This window comes from Sinohyriopsis cumingii, chromosome 3, assembly GCF_028554795.1.
Source record: "Sinohyriopsis cumingii isolate HCF-2022 chromosome 3, ASM2855479v2, whole genome shotgun sequence".
Taxonomy (NCBI): domain Eukaryota; kingdom Metazoa; phylum Mollusca; class Bivalvia; order Unionida; family Unionidae; genus Sinohyriopsis; species Sinohyriopsis cumingii.
This window is the reverse complement of record NC_142963.1, coordinates 154154612-154171924: the sequence shown is the minus strand read 5'-3', so window position 1 is coordinate 154171924 and position 17313 is coordinate 154154612. Positions and strand designations below refer to the sequence as shown.

Here is a 17313-nt window from a genome sequence, read left to right as displayed (position 1 = left end):
ATTCCAAGATGCTTTACGTCAGATTTGGTCAAATTCTACCAAAGAATATCTAAGGATAATTTAAGATTTTAAAATTAATAATGCAAACCAAATTTGATGCCAAGTCAACATTTGTCAAAATTTACATGGACTTCATGCCAAGATGCTTTTTGTAAAAACTTGGTTTAATCTATTCAACAGTTTTTGAGAGACATAAAAGTTTATATATTTTTAGTAATAGTCTCGCATTTGCAAAAATTAACAAGTGTACTGCGTATGGCACATGATACACTGATTTTGTGGTCATTTCCCTACTAATGAATTCTGAATTTGAACCAGGGATTAAAATATTATACGTGTTGACCTAGATAAAGCGTCATCAAAATATCTGCAGGTGTTAAAAAAGTGACAACCTGGACAAGAAAATGGATCAGTGTCATTAAAATATTTTCACTGGTTTAAAAGTTATAAATGGATTGAGGTTACTAAATATTTTCACATCCCATAATCTTGACTACAAGGCAGTGGTATGGCTAAGGTCATGTTATCTTAGTGTCACCTTCACACTGAGGCTAGGGGCATAGTTATAGTAGGTGACAAAACATCTGTACATCTGGCTATCTTTAGTAGTTCAAAGATTGACTTCAAAACAAAAACACAAGACACAGAATCACATTTTCCTGGCTTGGACCTTGCCCTCGAGGTAGAAGGCATGGCTATCGTAAGCAAAACGCTGTTAAACAATGATATATAATTACCCAAAGTTTTATAAAAATTCTCAGCAGTGGATCAAATGCTATACAAGTCACATAATTATACTTTTCCTTGACCCTAAGGTAATTGACTATGGTACATTACATACCAGCTAGTCATGATATATATTTGCAATGAAGTGGCATGAACATTTTCCCAACTAATACCAATTTATGCGCCAGATATGCAAATGTTAATGGACAGAGGAAAACTACCATAATACACAATACACAATGTGGGACAGGCATATAAAAAAAGCTTTCATGCCAGAATGCTTTTTTCAAACTTTTAAGTTCTTGATTTAAAGTTATTTTATTTAAAATTTAGAATGCTGGCCAAATTTTGTACGGTAGGACACTTTCTTTGCTATCAGTTTAAACAGCCTTAATGCCATCAGGCTTTCTGTGAAATTTAGCCCTATGATTTCCAACAGTTTTTGAGAAGTCATCTGAAGTTATTTAAATTGTTCAGTAATGGTGGTCATCTTTGATGGTGACCCAATATAAACTTTAAAAATCAGAAAGAACTCAAATTTCGTTCTGCAGTTTTAGAAAAGTCGTTTAAAGGTTTTTTGGCATATGCATAGTGACTTCATGGTGGATCAACATTTGTGTACTTTCTGTAAAATCTGGTCAAGTAATATGGTTTTTGAGATAAAGTCATTTACAATTTGTTTCCTTCTTTCTACAGTAAGGGTGACTATACCTGATGCCAGATTGGCTGTATTCGTAAAAAAAAATTTAAAGGCCTGGATGCAATAAAAGCTTTCCATCAATTCTGACAAAATTTGGTTTGGTTGTTTTGGAGAACAAAAATTTTAAACAAGGTTCTCTATTCTTAGTAATGCTTGCTATATTTAATGAGGGATCATAACTAGTTATCTTCCCTTTAAACAGATAGTTGGCAGCATGGAACAAAGCAATGATTATTTCCAGTATATATTTCATGCTCAATGAAAAGATAACATCTTCATCTTGCTTTACAAAAGTCTCAATCGGATGGAATGTGAACATTATCATCTGTGAGAGAGAAATTAAAAATGATGAGTTACATGGGCGAAAAAAGGAGTTAATCAATAGATAATATTAGGTATAATCGGTCATATTGTAGTTGCAATGGAAAATCAAATTCTCTTTTATCTGTATTAAATATTTTTTTTTACTCATTTTCACAAAATTAACTTTTCTAAAATTATTTTTCAACATATTAATATCCCTAAAATCGTATAAATCTGGATTCCGCAATTTATTCTGAATAATTCTTTAGATAGTTACTTGGTGGGGTAATTTAGTAAAAATGTTTGACTTTCTTAGAAATGATTTTAGCTGTTTAGTTTGGAAATATAATAAAAGATTCTCAATGAATATTTTTTACACTGAACATATATCTAATATATTATTAAGGTAATATCATATCTGCATTATATGCAACTGTATATGTTCTTTTTCTTCTCTGGTTGGAGGTCAACAACAATACGTTTTTTCAAAGATGTTGTCCTAGATGAGTATTTTATGTCATAAAAGTGAAAAAAGTTTGCTATGTTACTGCTGCTCTCCTCCAGAAAATAGTTTTAAGTAAAAGAGACAGAGTATTATTAACTTTAAGAGAGAGAGGGGATGTTCAGGTGTGTGTGTTTTGTGTGTGGGTGTGTGCAATTTGATGTCAAAATTACCAGAAGTAAAAAATCTTTCTTTTTATTCAGACAACACACACATAAAATATTACTTTAAAGGAAAAAGCAGAGAATTATCATGGTCTAAATAAAGTTGTATTGTTCTTGGGGTGTTAAACTGAAATGACGGTTTGCAATAAAGATTTAGAACATTACATTGGATTTTGTCGCAATAAAACATACGGTGCAATATTTTAAAAAGGGAATTCTTTCTGATTACCATACACACGTTCTTTTTTAAATCAGTTATTTATACGAGTCCTGGCCCTTTTCGTAGATGTAATTATTATAAATTTATAGCAAGTCTTATCTACCTCTCTGTGACCATATATTTAACTATTGTTGGCCAAATAAAGGCAGTTATTTTCTTTTCGTTTAAAGTTTAAGTCTGAAACTGTTCTTACATTTGTTTTGCCTAAATATGTCTTATTATAAGTGAATAACAATAATAAGACTAGGTTGTACATTTTGTATTTACTTATTAAGTTCTTTCTTCCAAATACTTAATTATAAAATGCATATTCTACTTGTAACTATTGTAATAAGAGATTTTCTTTAGGCCACACTAATCTGGCAGTCAAATTTAAAACCACACTAATCAGAGGATAAGAAAATGGAGTTAACAGCATTAAGATTTTATATATAATTGGTTGGCACTAAAGGGTTCAGTGGCCATAACTGATGACAGATAGGACTCATCGGTAAAACTTCATAGGTTTTCATGACAGGATGCTTCTAGTAAAATTCTGTTAGGGACTGGACACGTTTAAAAGTTTTCTTTGTTTAGGAATGGGAATCTTTTCTGATGGCAGATTGGCTTCATTGGTACACACTTGAAAGGCCTACTATATGATACTCAGGGCCAAGATTGGTTGAAGCTGGTCCAGCAGGAGGTGAGATACGTGAAAACACATTTTTGACAGACAAGGGTTAAAAAGTACACAAGTACACCTTGCCTTCCAACCAGGTGAACTAAAATTTGGCAGAAATTATTCTGAATTACTCAGGTAACACCTCATGGTATCATACTCCTACAAGAAAAAGACTTTTTTCAGCTACCACTATATTCTCAGACCTGCCAACCCCGACGAGTCCGTCTCAGTAAGGCAGTTGATATTCTTCCGTAAGATTGACCAGTTGTCAATAAGGTGCAGCAAAATATCAACAGCTGCTATTGTACAGCTGGAAAACGTAAAAGTTCATCACAGTGACGGTAAACATTATGTTCAACTGAAAAGTTTGTAAAGTATGCGTAGACTTTATTTACCACTAGTACAGTAGCACAAACTTTAGTTCCAAACCATATGCAACTCAGTTGCTTGGTGCTATCTCTCAACTTGACGACTTTATTTACCACTAGTACAGTAGCACAAACTTTAGTTCCAAACCATATGCAACTCAGTGGCTTGGTGCTATCTCTCAACTTGACGTAATAAAATACTTGGAAATTCTTTTTCCATTTCACATGACGATGGCAATTCTATCTCCTGCCAAAATACTTAAATTGGCATGTGATGTCCAATAAATGTAAATGTGTCATTTCCACCTTTTATTCACAATAATCTGAACACTCCTTTTTATTATTCAGTGTTGATTATTAATACTGTTCTAGAAGCTTATTTTCCCTTTTGTCCTAAACATGCATTGCTTTCTGGACGCCATTTTAAAAAAATAATCAATAATCAACAGTTTGATCATGCAGATGCTTCTTGTGAACTAATAGGTGCAGTTTAAAGCATTTGGGGTGCTGCTGTAAAGCTAGTCTGGTTCCCTGACTAATTGCACTAATTCTAATATGAAACCTGGATCCAAATCAAACACAAATGAACCTATTATCCAGATTTTTCGGCAACGATCATTTTTCCATAGTGTTGCTTATATGCCTTAAGTCTGTATTTTAATGGGAATTTTCGTAAGACAGCAAAATCGTTAAGGGTTAGCAGGTCTGTATTTTCAAACATGATACTGAAGATTGGGGGGGGGGGGCATCTGTCTAAATATTTCATATTTACTCAATTCTGGCAATATGAATTATCTAACACTTTAAATGATTTACAAATTCAGAAAAAAATTATCATGGAACTTACACTGTAGTAAAAGTGTTCTTTGCAAATGAAACAAGAATTTGTTTTCCATCCACTTCAAAAGGAGGATTCATTCCCAGTAAAGTCTCCAGCATTTGTGTGGATTCTAGCACAGAATTCAGTTCTATAAATCCATATCCCTGAGATGTGCCTGTGACTGTGTCACGAATTACACGAATATTTTTCACTGTGACTGATGTAACTGCAGCTAGAGCTTGCACAAGATTGTCTTCTGTCGTGAGTGCATCTAATCCACGAAATATTAATGCTGAAAAGAATAAATGCATCATCTAACAAGGCAACATAATGGCAACAAAAGAAACTGTTCATTACTTTTTACTCTCTCTTCATTTCTAATCTCTCCTTACCCTTAATCTGATTCCCTGATCTTGTTCATAAGACTGTTGTAGCACATCGTCCCAGAATGCCATCAGGTGCAAACCCTTTATATAACAGGGACAAAATTACAAAATATAATCAACCGACGATGACTGCATCAGATTTGTACATAAATGAGTACTTCAGAAGGACAATACTGACTTGGTAATTCATAATCATTGTTGATAGGGGTTTACTAGCTGTTTGCACTGGATACCGAAATTGTCCCATTTAAAGTTCATTTCGATCTAGTGTTTTTGATAATTTATTGAGTTTAAAAGCAATTCAAAATTAGTACTATTAAATCATGTCCTTGTACTGGTCTCCAATTTAAAGGTTTTGGTCAAAACTGGGGAAATACATATAATCTTTTACCTGGCAATGCACAAGTATGATACAGGCCCTAACCAAACAATCTAGGGCGATATATAATAACTGTTCCGGTTAGGACAAATACAGGTTAAGTTAAAATGAATCAAACAATAATACTTTAGCATAATAAGTTTGTTGGTTTGTTTTTAATGACACTCTGAACATATAATAACAAGGAAATAAAAGCCAAGTGCCTATTTCCAAGCTCAAATCATGGCTGTTCTGGGTGGGTATTGTAACCACGACACTTCGATTCCAAGGCCAATGCTATGTGGCTCCGGAATGTGTGGAAAGGAAACTGACATTTAATTACAAGGCATCCAACTACATTAATTTCTTAACTTTATATCTATGGAAGGACACATTAATCTCTCCCAGCAATAAAGTTTGGGGAATTAGCAAATGTAAACAAAAATCCCCATCCTTCCCAATTTAATACCTTTACAACAAAAAGATACTGTTTTGTCACCGACATATGCTTAGTTTCAGCTAAAGTCTTAAACAGATTTTACCAGCCGAACACCGTGCAAATCAAACCTTGCCCTCAAATAGTAATTAATAAAGCAATTATATATGACAAGGTATCAGGTCATATGGTAAATCCCATAATAAATAATTATCTTTGTTATCTCTGCTGTACCAAATATACGAGTCATGTTTGATGCAACTGTATGCAATATCCAATACACTCAGATGCTAATTATTGATGTACAGCAGTGACAAATTAAAATGCCTTACTATTACATGGATTGGTTCCCACTTGATCGTATCCATCTCCCTCTCTGGCTCTGTCAGACTCTGAAAATAAAAACAGACATGGAGCTGTAACTAGTGGATGGTAGCTGACTTTAACCCCAGTACAGTAGAGACTGTGTACATCACCATATTCTAATGACCCTGATTTTGTCTTTCCACTTTTTCATCTATAAAACAAAACAACCAAAAAAAACTAAACTTGTAAACTTTCATCTTATTTTTTTCTTCATTACAAGACAATACACTGACTGATCCAGCTTAAGTTTTACTAAGATATAATGATATTATTTTGTACTGTTAGAGTTTTGTACATTTAATTTTTCATGTGATCATGAGTGCCAAACATCACATGGCCAAGGAGCTGCCTGGAAAGGGACTTTCACATAACAGAAGCCACAGTAGGCTCCAATGGACTAAATTAATCTAAACCTACTAATCCATTTTGTTTAAGGTTTAAGAAAAGTAGCCACCTCCAGACCATTACCTTGGAATTTGAAAGCAAAGCATATACTTTTGTTCACAACACTAAATTATTTTATTTAAAATATGAAAAATAAGTTTTGAACAGCTGGGCTGCTCTATTTAAACATGCTACCCTGGGAAGGCAGTTTCCTAAAAATATATGATAGGATACTTAGATTACTGAAAGGGTTCATATGAAAACAAACACAGAATTCGAAACTGCGCATACAGGTGATTACTACACAAAGAAAATGCTTTCCCTGGATTCCAAATATGCTTTACTTAACAACCCTCAGCTTATCAGTCTCTTGGAGGGCATGTGCTTTTTCGTTTTTTAATTCTACTGCTAACATTAGATATCCTGAAGAATCCAATTCCCTAATCTGCATGTAAAGAGAACAACTATTAAGGGATGTGCTGTACTCAGAATTAAGAACAGTATAACTGGTTAAACTGTAAAGATAATTATTGGAGCTTAGAGCACATCATCTCTCCCTCTATGGGATGGAGGGTATTGCAACTTATTCCTATTCATACACTAAGTGTATCATCTTCCTCTTTGGGATGGAGGGTATTGCAACTGATTCCTATTCATACACCTAAATGTATCAACACTTTCACACATTTGGTTCACTCTGTATTCTGTGCCACAAGGCTAGTCCACCTGCAGCATATGGGAAAAGTATTGTACCTTCTCTGGAAATATTGCACTTGAAGCAGTAGTCACGGCGCTTGAAATTGTGAACTCCACACTGGCAAAGAAAAGTACAATCTTATAAAAATCAACATGTTACATTTACCTTGTACCACCGCAGCTGTAAGCAAACACTCCCTATACTCAGACACAAAACATAGTTCTCCACTTTTCAATAATCTGCATTTTAAAGATAATAAACTTGCTGCTGTTAATTATAATATGTTCCCTTGATATTATTTATCACATGCTAATAATCACTCTTATGACTAAATACTACCCTAATCCCCACCCCCAAACCAAACACTTTATACAGTGTACACAAGACCAATCAATTTACTTTAATTTATAACTGTATTAAAATCTATCTGGCTGGTTTCGACTTTTGAGAAGAGTAATACTTGTTCAATTTAATATTCTATAACTTAGTCCAGAAAACCAAGTAAACTTGACAGGAATAAGTGTACCTGAGATTGCTCCCCTGGCTGACATGTCCCTAATAACAAATGCAACTGCTCTTGGCCAATAATTTGGGGTCAGGAGGGTTAGGGTTAAATTGGGGTCAGGAGGGTTAGGGTTAAATTGGGGTCAGGCGGGTGCATTCTGTACAAATTTCTTCCACTGTTACTCTTTGATATCAAAATAATTGTTGAGCAGTTTCTCAACGTTTTTTTTTGTATCTTCATTAATATAAGATGGCACGACAGGATCAATACTGATTTGATTGTGTTGTTTTTTCACTATCACATTGCTTAAATTGTTTTCATAAATGCAGCAGCAGTGACTCTGATGGCCAATCAGAAATGCTGGTGAAAACTGAAAGACCCTTGAGCCGAAATAATTTGTCAAATTAATTTAAATGCTGAATATGTATCAATGAAGTACTTTTTGCTAAATCTGGTCTATTTTTTATTAATTGTAGGCATATCAGATGGCAAAATCAGCATAACTTGTTTAGAAATCAAAAGCCTGCCCAGAAACTTTCTGGAAAATTTTGTCAGATTCTGTTCAACTATTTCTAGAGAATTAGTTTTTTAATGTTTCTTTTTTCATTGTTACTAATGACAGCTGAAAATGGATTGGTAACAGTGGTACAAAACTGAAAGCCAGAATGTTTTCTGTCCGATCGGGTCAAATGCTATCAAGCAATTATGGACAAGAATCTCTTTAGAAGTTTTTTTCATTAACAATATTAGTGGTCATATCTGGTCAAAATCCATCCAGCAGTTTTGAAGATTTTGTTTAGATGTTCTTCTGTTTGTGGTAATGGTTGTCAACATTGTTGGCAGGTAGGTCAGCATCTGTACAAATTTTAACACCCGTCACACAACGGAACTTGCTGTCAAATTTGGTCCATTTTTGTCGAGTGGTTTTTGAGAATTTATCTCATTTTTTAAAATTAATATCAGCTATTATTTGTACAATGTGGAAAACCTTTAAAGCCAAGTGTTTCCTGTCGAATGTTGTGAAAATCTGTTTAGCATTTTTTTCTCCCTATCTTTAGCAACAATTTTGACTATTTGATAGCAGATCATCATCCTTTTTAAACAAAACTTAAATGTGGCCTGTATGTCGTTTTTACCAAATTCAGTTGAAAAGTGGCGCTGGTGTTGCAGCAGCAAATATCAAGAGATAATGCATACCATATGCATGGCCATACCATTTGTTCACGTGGCCTTACAATACAACCAGGAAAGCTGTACCCTCCCCTGACAGGTAATACATTTTTCTGCTTCATGATTGGGCTCCCAATTGTGAAATGAAGAAAACGTCATAACTCAATTATGCTGCCATGATTTAAGTAGCTGGTGGAAACTTACAGGAAGAATAAAAATAATTTTAAAAAAGTTGTGTACTGAAGACCTAAATAAATCATTCATTTATAAAGAGCTGAAACAGATAATATTTACTATGAAGACTTTGTTAGCGATGGATCTTGTACAATATTAAAATTCACAGAGATGCATTTTCAAATTTATTTTGTTTTCCATACATCAGAGTGACACTTAAATAGCAGACTGTCAGAACTAAAGCTGCACCCAAACTAAACCCTGCACACTGTGCACTTTGTACCAAAGTAGTGTAAACTTGATTAACTACTGCTGCACAATTTGCACACATCATGTGTAGAAGGGTGAAAGATTTAAATAAGGCACAAATGTAAAGCAATTTGGACTCTGACACTGCAGTCTGTAATCACTTATACATGGTCAAACTTTGTAATGATACACTTAGATTCAGAGTAATAAATTACACTGCATTAAACGGGTGCCATATTTCCAAGGTCAATTTTAACTATAATTTCTTTTTACAGCTAAGGAAAAGACCGATCATGCTCAGAACAAATTTAGTTCAGACAAGATCTCATTCTTCAAATCTGAAAGCCTACCTTGCTACATGTCCAGTCTGTTTTCATGACTTGCTGCTTGTCAGGTCCAGTCTTGGGAGTACTGTAATGCATGGAGGCTGTGTATTGGTTCTGCAACATCAGTTTTCCCTGAAACAACCAATGGTAAGTCATTATACTACTGAAACTACATCGAGTAAGGTTAAAACCTTTCCCATGTTTCCATCTGACAAAGCATGTCCCTGATTGACCGAGTGAAGTCAAGACTTCAGTGTGTATGCAGACCACTGAGAAAGTTTTAGAAACTAAAACTCTCCTGCCCATCTCAGATATTTCTGCCCCCTGAGCCTTTCTATAGTGTGTGGGAAATGTATCAAAGAAATACCAAAGTTTTTCTTTGATACATTATACTGACCACAGTATGGTCTTACATAAGCATCCCTGAGATAATGACGATTTGAAAAAATGGCTCCACTGACAAAATACAAGTTTTTCGTTATCTGCACTGTACAGCACTGTTTGCATTCTGCTCTTTGTTTTCTCTCATGACAAAAGCAGACAACCATTCCTGTGCTAGAACATGGTTGGAAAGTGACAAATTTTACAAGCATTATGGTCAACGTTATTTAACAACTCTATCTCTCTCTCTCATCTAATCCATTCCAATGGATGCAGCATCTAAGTCTCTTAATGAAAGGTACATCAGAAATTATTTAAGGGTTTTTATATATAGTTCTTTAATTTTCTGAACTTAGATACACGACAGTCTTTCATAAAATGTTGCAGCATATCTATACAGAGTTCTTAAACAAAATTTTTCCTTTCATACAATGTAATATGGTTTAAAAAAGTGCTGTACATATCTATCAAGAACATTTAGCCATTGTGAAAAGAATTACAATGTATTATAGATGTCATATCATTTATTATACAAAGAAAAACACCCCACCCTCACAGGATGCCAAAAAGTGGAATACATTTCAACATCTAAATGTATGGCATTTGTCTTCCAACAACAGGGTGTGTACATATCCAAATCACTACACATCATTTGACAGTGTGATGTTTTCAATGAGAAAAGGAATTTATTGTTTTTTTTACTTGATCCTTCAAGCAAAATACATCCATAGACTCTAAATGGACTTAGCATTGGAGTGGGGCTGTCGTAATTTCTCACACGCCAAGTACTGTACCGTATGGTAGTGGCAAGAAAGACAACTGATGCAAGTAAATATCATCTGTATGAAGCAGTATTAAACCTGATTGAGATCCATCCAGCGCTGGGCGTCTGCCACATTCTGAAACTCCACAAAAGCAAACCCCCGGGAAGCACCTGTCAGAGGATTATATAAAGTGTGTCATATTAGTTCAATACACCTGTGGGAGGGAGGCAGCAAGCCTCACTCACAAACTACAAAATTATCTTATAATTTGTCTTCTGTGTACACAACCATATGATGGCCTGCTACACAATGAAGAAATTTCTGGCAAAGTGATTGCAATCTCGCTTTTCTTTTTACCCGCATTCTAAAGCAGATTCACCTACATCCAAAATGCTCTCCACAATCTTTAACTTTACTATAAACAAGTGGAAAGCAATTTTCAGATTTATTTATATCAAAAGAGATGCAACCCTTTCATTCCTCATGGAAAAATGGAGTCTTGTAAATATGTACAGTTAAGTAAATTTTTCTAATGCCAACCCATAGTTACATATTATGTGCCAGAAGTCTCTTCCACTGCACAGCAGGATTGTAGTACGAGTTATCATTGCCGTCTGCTGGGACTCATACATTTGTCTGCATGCTATATTAAGTATATATATATAAATATATAAAGATCATAACGTGTCTCTCTGTCTTTCATAATAAATCTTACAAGCTATGGGAGGACAAAATAAAATAATTTTTTGTACAGATAGAAGTAAACCATAAACCTGTCCTTGAGCAGGTATGATACGAGAAAATTTGATTAATGAAGCTTTCTGAAGTCCACATGTTCTTCACATTTGATCATCAGGATTGCATTCATATATTACCTGTTCACTTTATCCAATTACATCCAGACGATCAAGACAAGAAAGCTGAAACATGGAAATGCTTCAACTATCATCATCCATGAAATTTCCTGTCTGTGCAAATATTTCTTACACTGCATATCACCAGTGATATGCTAAGCCTTTCCATTCATCATTTACCAAACAAATTGTAACCTATCAATTTTGTCAAATAATGAATTATTTCTTTCATGTTAAAACTCAGGTAGGAAGTATGCTGAAGTTTATAGTGATAGACTTAAGCTGTGTAACTCCTGGGGTTTTTTTTCTGTGTGGATAAATATCCATGGGACCAACAATATTGCTTTGCAAAGGCGGGGGTGGGGTGGGGTGGGGGTAGAATCATACAAAATTCTCATGCTGGGTATCATTGTAGACATCTCTTATTCCAACCTGACCATCCTTACCTCACTGAATAAGACCCAAGGGTCATAATCAGAAGTCTGTCTTCTTGACTGACTAGATATAAAGTATGTTACCTATCCTTACCTGTTACTTTTTTTATTCAAGAAAATTCAAACAATTCTAATTATCAGTGTCCCATCTGAATTCCTCATGCTGGTGTAGCTATTCCCCTCCAGACATTATTTTGGACACACAAGACAACATTTTTTCATTATATATATCATTGTACATAAATATGTCACGATCTTATCCACTTTCAACTCGTCGACTACAAGGTGGAAGCCACAAATAATAGCTCCCATTCCTGCACAAGGTCATACCATGGACAAGTGAAAATTAACGAGCATGGTATATTTCAACCATGTCAGATAATGGTCATATGGATGGACTGATGGAGGATGTCATGTTACAGTGGCGGTAGCTGTGGGTGGGGTGGGCTTATTCATTTGGATACAAGAAGAAAAAAAAGGCCCACTGTGATCCCTTGGTTCCCCTACATGACAAGAAAGACCCAACACCATATCTGTGCTAAAATAAAATAGAGTGCATTCTCTGCATGATGCCAAATAACATTTCATTACATGTACTTTTGGAAACCCAAGGTAAAAGAGGTTGATACATTATGGTCAAAGCAACTTGAAGAGACATGACTATTTAAATCCAGATTGTCGAATAGTGTCATGTGTTAACAGATCAGCAATGCTATGTATTACTCCATGCTGTGGTTTGTGTACACAGATGTCCCTCCCATAAGGACAAAGTCAAAAGTCAGTCCAATTTAGTCAATGTAATGAACTCCCATGCCAACATCTGTTCACCAGATTCTCACCTGAACTCCGTCTCATCAGTCTAACATCTTTGATAGGAGCTCCAAAGAACATCAGTTCTGCTCGGATCTGAAACCAAAACAGCAAGTATTGATCAGACATGATCTCTCACAAATGATAATGGTTTAATTTTGCCTAAAAATATAGAAAAAAAGGAAGCAGCTTACAAAGTTTAAAACTGAAGGCAATAATTATAATATTTTAAAATAGTTATAAAAGTATTTTTAAAAAGAAGACCTTTCTTTCATTATAAGGCCATGACTTTGGCACTTTTATCATTTATTGTAACTTCACAGATCAGGTTATCACTGAAATGGCATTTTAGTTATTCTAGATACTTATATGCTTCTTTTTTTCATAACCTTTTGTGACTAAAATTGTAAATTTTAAAATAACGTTTTGTCAAAAGTCCAATACTTGCGACATTAATTTCTAGTCAACAGTCTTGATGCAACTGAGAAATGAACTCCAGAGTCCCATCAAAAGACTAGCACACTACTGGCCCAAAAGAATTTGTACCATTTCGTAAGAAGCCCATTTGTTATCCATCCATTTAACTACAGAGTAATGAAATGAACACTGATATTTTTAAATAAACTCCAGCATACCAAATTTGGTAATAGTTTTTTACTGAATGTTCATGCATTGACAAGAGCAAATCTTGTGGCATTCAACCTAGAACCTGATATAATGGATTGATCACCATGGTTTGTGCTATATGCTCATAAGCCATCACAAATAAAAACCTAGAGCAAGTACTCTCACCTTACAATCCGAGTGTCGACTATAACAATAAACTCCAAAAGTCAAGTCAAAATTCAATTGTATGCACATTATAAGCACAAGTCAATGTGTTCATAAGTTGAATGCATTCGAAAAATGCAAGCAAAGACCTATGGCAGGTATTAAAACCTAAAGTTAGGGTTGGAGCACAGGATACCTATTTACTGATTATGTTGGGACACCATAAATTAATTTTGCAGTAATTTTTGTGTGCACTCTCTGTTCTGGAACATACTGTTTTCGAGTTGTCAGTTGTGGGACACCTTTTAAATTATTCATACATTACATGTTGGAAAATGCACTCCAACTGAACGCTTATTAAATAAAATATGTAACTGTGTAGTTGAGGTAAAACTCTCTAATCCACTGCAGCACACCATTTCATCATTACAACCATTCTCCCAGACATGTACAATCCATTCATTTGGTGCCTATTTATTTTAGCTTTCCCATGCTGTAAAATGTTATCGTTAAAGGAAACACATCAACTAAAAACAGAAACAAGGACTAGAGTCAGATTTTGACAAATGTGCACCAGTCATGCCAATTTTCACACATATGGCCCCCATCTTATCAAAATACATTAGAATTTCATCCATGTTAATGGTCATATTGTCAGCAAAATCATCTGCTTGTCTTCTGTCCTCGCAAATTCATCAAATGATTTTATTTTCTTCAAATCTTCTGGGTGACAATGGAACATCGTTGTCCATGCAAAAAGCACTATAATGTGTCACTTTAAAAACTGTTCCATTGTTTCAATTTATTTTCAAAATTCACTTCAATACAGGTGAAAAGGAACCAAAGTAAACTTTCATATTTTGGCCATCTTTGTATATTAAAGAAAAAAAAACAACCAGCACACTTAAAAGAATCCAAAGTTGGCTTCTGAGGTTAGCTTGCTTTGCAATAAAATAACCTTTGTATTGATATCCTTTAAAAAAAAAAAACAAAAGGAAAAATGGCTTCAATGTATCCAAAGTCAGCTTGCTTTGTAATAAAAATAACCTTTGTCTTTAACGTCCTGTGAGTTAAGTTAAAATAATGAGCTTAATGCTCGCTGCCAGTTGTGTTTATTCACCACTTGGGTTTCCATATGCTTGGCATCTGTAGTTATAATTAATACAAACGAGCATTGGTATACAGAGGAATAACTTGCTTTAACTTTTGTAACCCGTGCTAGCAAAAAGATTGACACTGGCACTCAAGTGAATATATTTTCAAAGAATAGATTTTATCTGCAAGATACTGTCCTATAGTTGACCTTGATATAATTCAATCTTGGTTATTTTGCACAAAACACTCTGTCATGCGTGAAGGGCAGTTGTTTTCAAGATATCAGTTGATTAATTCCCTCTTGTTTGCGATTCTGCTGGATCCAGTTTTCAGTCAGATAACATATTCAAACCTTTGAGCACAACCAAACACGATTTGTTTCTCAATGGTCATGTCAATGAATATGTCTTGTGTTATTGGACATGAGTGAGGCATGCTACTGTATGGAAGCCTACGTTACATATATAGAGTTTGTGGATATATCTTATTCTTTAATGATCATGATGAATAAAAAGGAATAACAATGCAAGGTTAGTTTCTTCTTTTTGTTATCAGATAAGTGTTTTGTTTATCTGTTTTATTGCAATGCGCAGTGGAGGGAGGGGGGACAAATTCAATACAAATTTATTTTGTTTCTTAAGTCTTGGGGAATATGACCTAGGTGAAAAAGTTTCATAAGTTCTGGGACAGGAAAAAAATAATTATTTTATCATGTCCCAATATATATGGTAAATACAATGACGAGCATTTAGAGTTGCCAGAACATGCTGTTTATGTATGACCATGTCGTGAGAAGACTAGTACAAAACCTTACAAATAAAATACAATTTGACTTGCATCTTTTTCCTCAATGTTAAGAGGTAGTCCTCGCAGTAAGACTGTATTTGTGGGTGTATCTGTCATCCACTTCTCTCCTCCTCTCTCTTCAATGCCATCTCTATCTCGCCGGTCATGATCACGGTCTCTTCTTCCATTTCGATCCCACTCTGTACGATCACGGTCACGCCCATCTTTGCCACTGTTATAACCACTCTCCGACTGGAAATATTGTTATGGATTAAAATTGATATGAATTCCTTCCTTGCCCACACCAAAAATATAAAAGAATGGAATTAGTCCAGCTCTTGGGAATAAAACAATGGAACAATACATAACCTGAACAGGCCCAAAGCTTCAAAAATGCTAACTGCAACTTCCTAATCATAAGACTGGGTACATGGTTCCCTTTCTTTTCTGAATATAAATTTCCAGGACTTTTCCAGGTTTAAATCAATTTTTTCAAGGTCCACATGTGACCATTACTGAATGGAATTAAAGAACATTTTGGATTATAAAACATCCATTTTCCAAATCTGACGCTGTTTCTCTTTCAAGACTCTCCAAAATGTGTCAGAAAAGTTGATCATGTATAAAACTACAAAATGAGTCACGAAACAAATCTGACTATATTACTATAAATTGGCATTTAAAGCCATTTCAATATACAGAATACAAATTCTAACTTTACTATGCTGACCTGCATTATGTTGCTACGTGGAAACAACATAATGAGCATAAATTATTGTTTCATTTCCAACCTTTAATCCTAAAGAATTCTAGAGCAATATATGGTCATGTTATACAAAGTAAACATTTCCTATCATAGTATGAAAAAAACAATAAATGCAAAGTATCAGAATCTTATCTTGTAATGAAAAATGTGTAACCTGGAATTTATGTGTGCCAATAAAATCTCAAACAAGATTTTTCAACTAACCTAAACTCCTCAAGATGATTTGGTTAAAAATTCCATCATGTAAAGAATTTATAAAAGGGCTGATCTAAATTTTGACAAAAGATCTTCAAAATGATATGTTGTATAAACAAGGACTGAATTTTCTGTCAAATTAGCTTGTCTTCATGTAGTGCAATAAACCAGTCCCAAACCTGTATTGATACATGGGCACTCACCGTTTCTTAATATATAATAAAAGAGTTGACAATTTCCCATTTCTCCTTCGTTCTATTCAAAATCTTAAACCAATGCTTCAAACTACATGTCACTGTGTAATAGTTTCGCACCAAAGTTCAGCTCAGAGATTCAAAGTTTTACTAATCTGGGTTTCCCTCGAATATTCCAACCCCATTTTTCAAGTATTATACTCGTTATGTCTTTAATCCACTTAAGACTAGACGAAACTCAACATACATAAAACCTGGCCCAGTACTCGCAGTTTGCAGGGATCGTCCTGGGCTTCGCCAATGTCGCAAATTGCTATTTTTTTTCCTTATTGGCGACAAAAATATCCCATCTGGCGATTTTTTTGGCAACATACTTTTTGGTTATTTAATTTGTACATACAATCATGGATTTGGACTAAATAAATTTAAAGCCAGAACGAAAGGAAGCCATAAACTTGACTAAGCAATGCATTGGAATCAATCTGTTACACAAACGATCCTTTGTTCTTATTGACAACCCTATCTTTACAGTGCATTGTTACATCATAATCTGCTTATGCTGACATCTGGGCTGAGTACTGTATGCTGCGATACAGTCAATCATGCTACCGCACTATACCTACAATTGACCGACTTCTGAAGACGCGAATAGAACAGATACAATTAATTGTATGGCTAATCCTTCTGTTTTTTTTATACATATACCAATACAATAGTTTTGCTGAACCTTCATAGAAAACTGATAACC

The 17313-nt window shown here is 34.6% G+C and overlaps 1 protein-coding gene across 4 annotated transcripts in view; it reads right to left on the bottom strand.

Moving 5' to 3' along the window:
- Window positions 1-17313, bottom strand: part of LOC149804182 (RNA-binding protein 5-A-like) — a 50835-nt gene that overhangs the window by 24552 nt on the left and 8970 nt on the right. For 3 of the 4 annotated variants that reach the window (XM_089954166.1, XM_089954169.1, XM_089954167.1), the window contains exons 4-10: window positions 15462-15662; window positions 12788-12854; window positions 10757-10830; window positions 9540-9647; window positions 7148-7208; window positions 5977-6036; window positions 4492-4756 (exon numbers count right to left, since the gene is read on the bottom strand). In XM_089954166.1, the coding sequence (XP_089810292.1) occupies window positions 4492-4756; window positions 5977-6036; window positions 7148-7208; window positions 9540-9647; window positions 10757-10830; window positions 12788-12854; window positions 15462-15662 (836 nt within the window). The remainder of the gene's footprint in view (window positions 1-4491; window positions 4757-5976; window positions 6037-7147; window positions 7209-9539; window positions 9648-10756; window positions 10831-12787; window positions 12855-15461; window positions 15663-17313) is intronic. The other variant, XM_089954168.1, reaches the window with a different exon arrangement.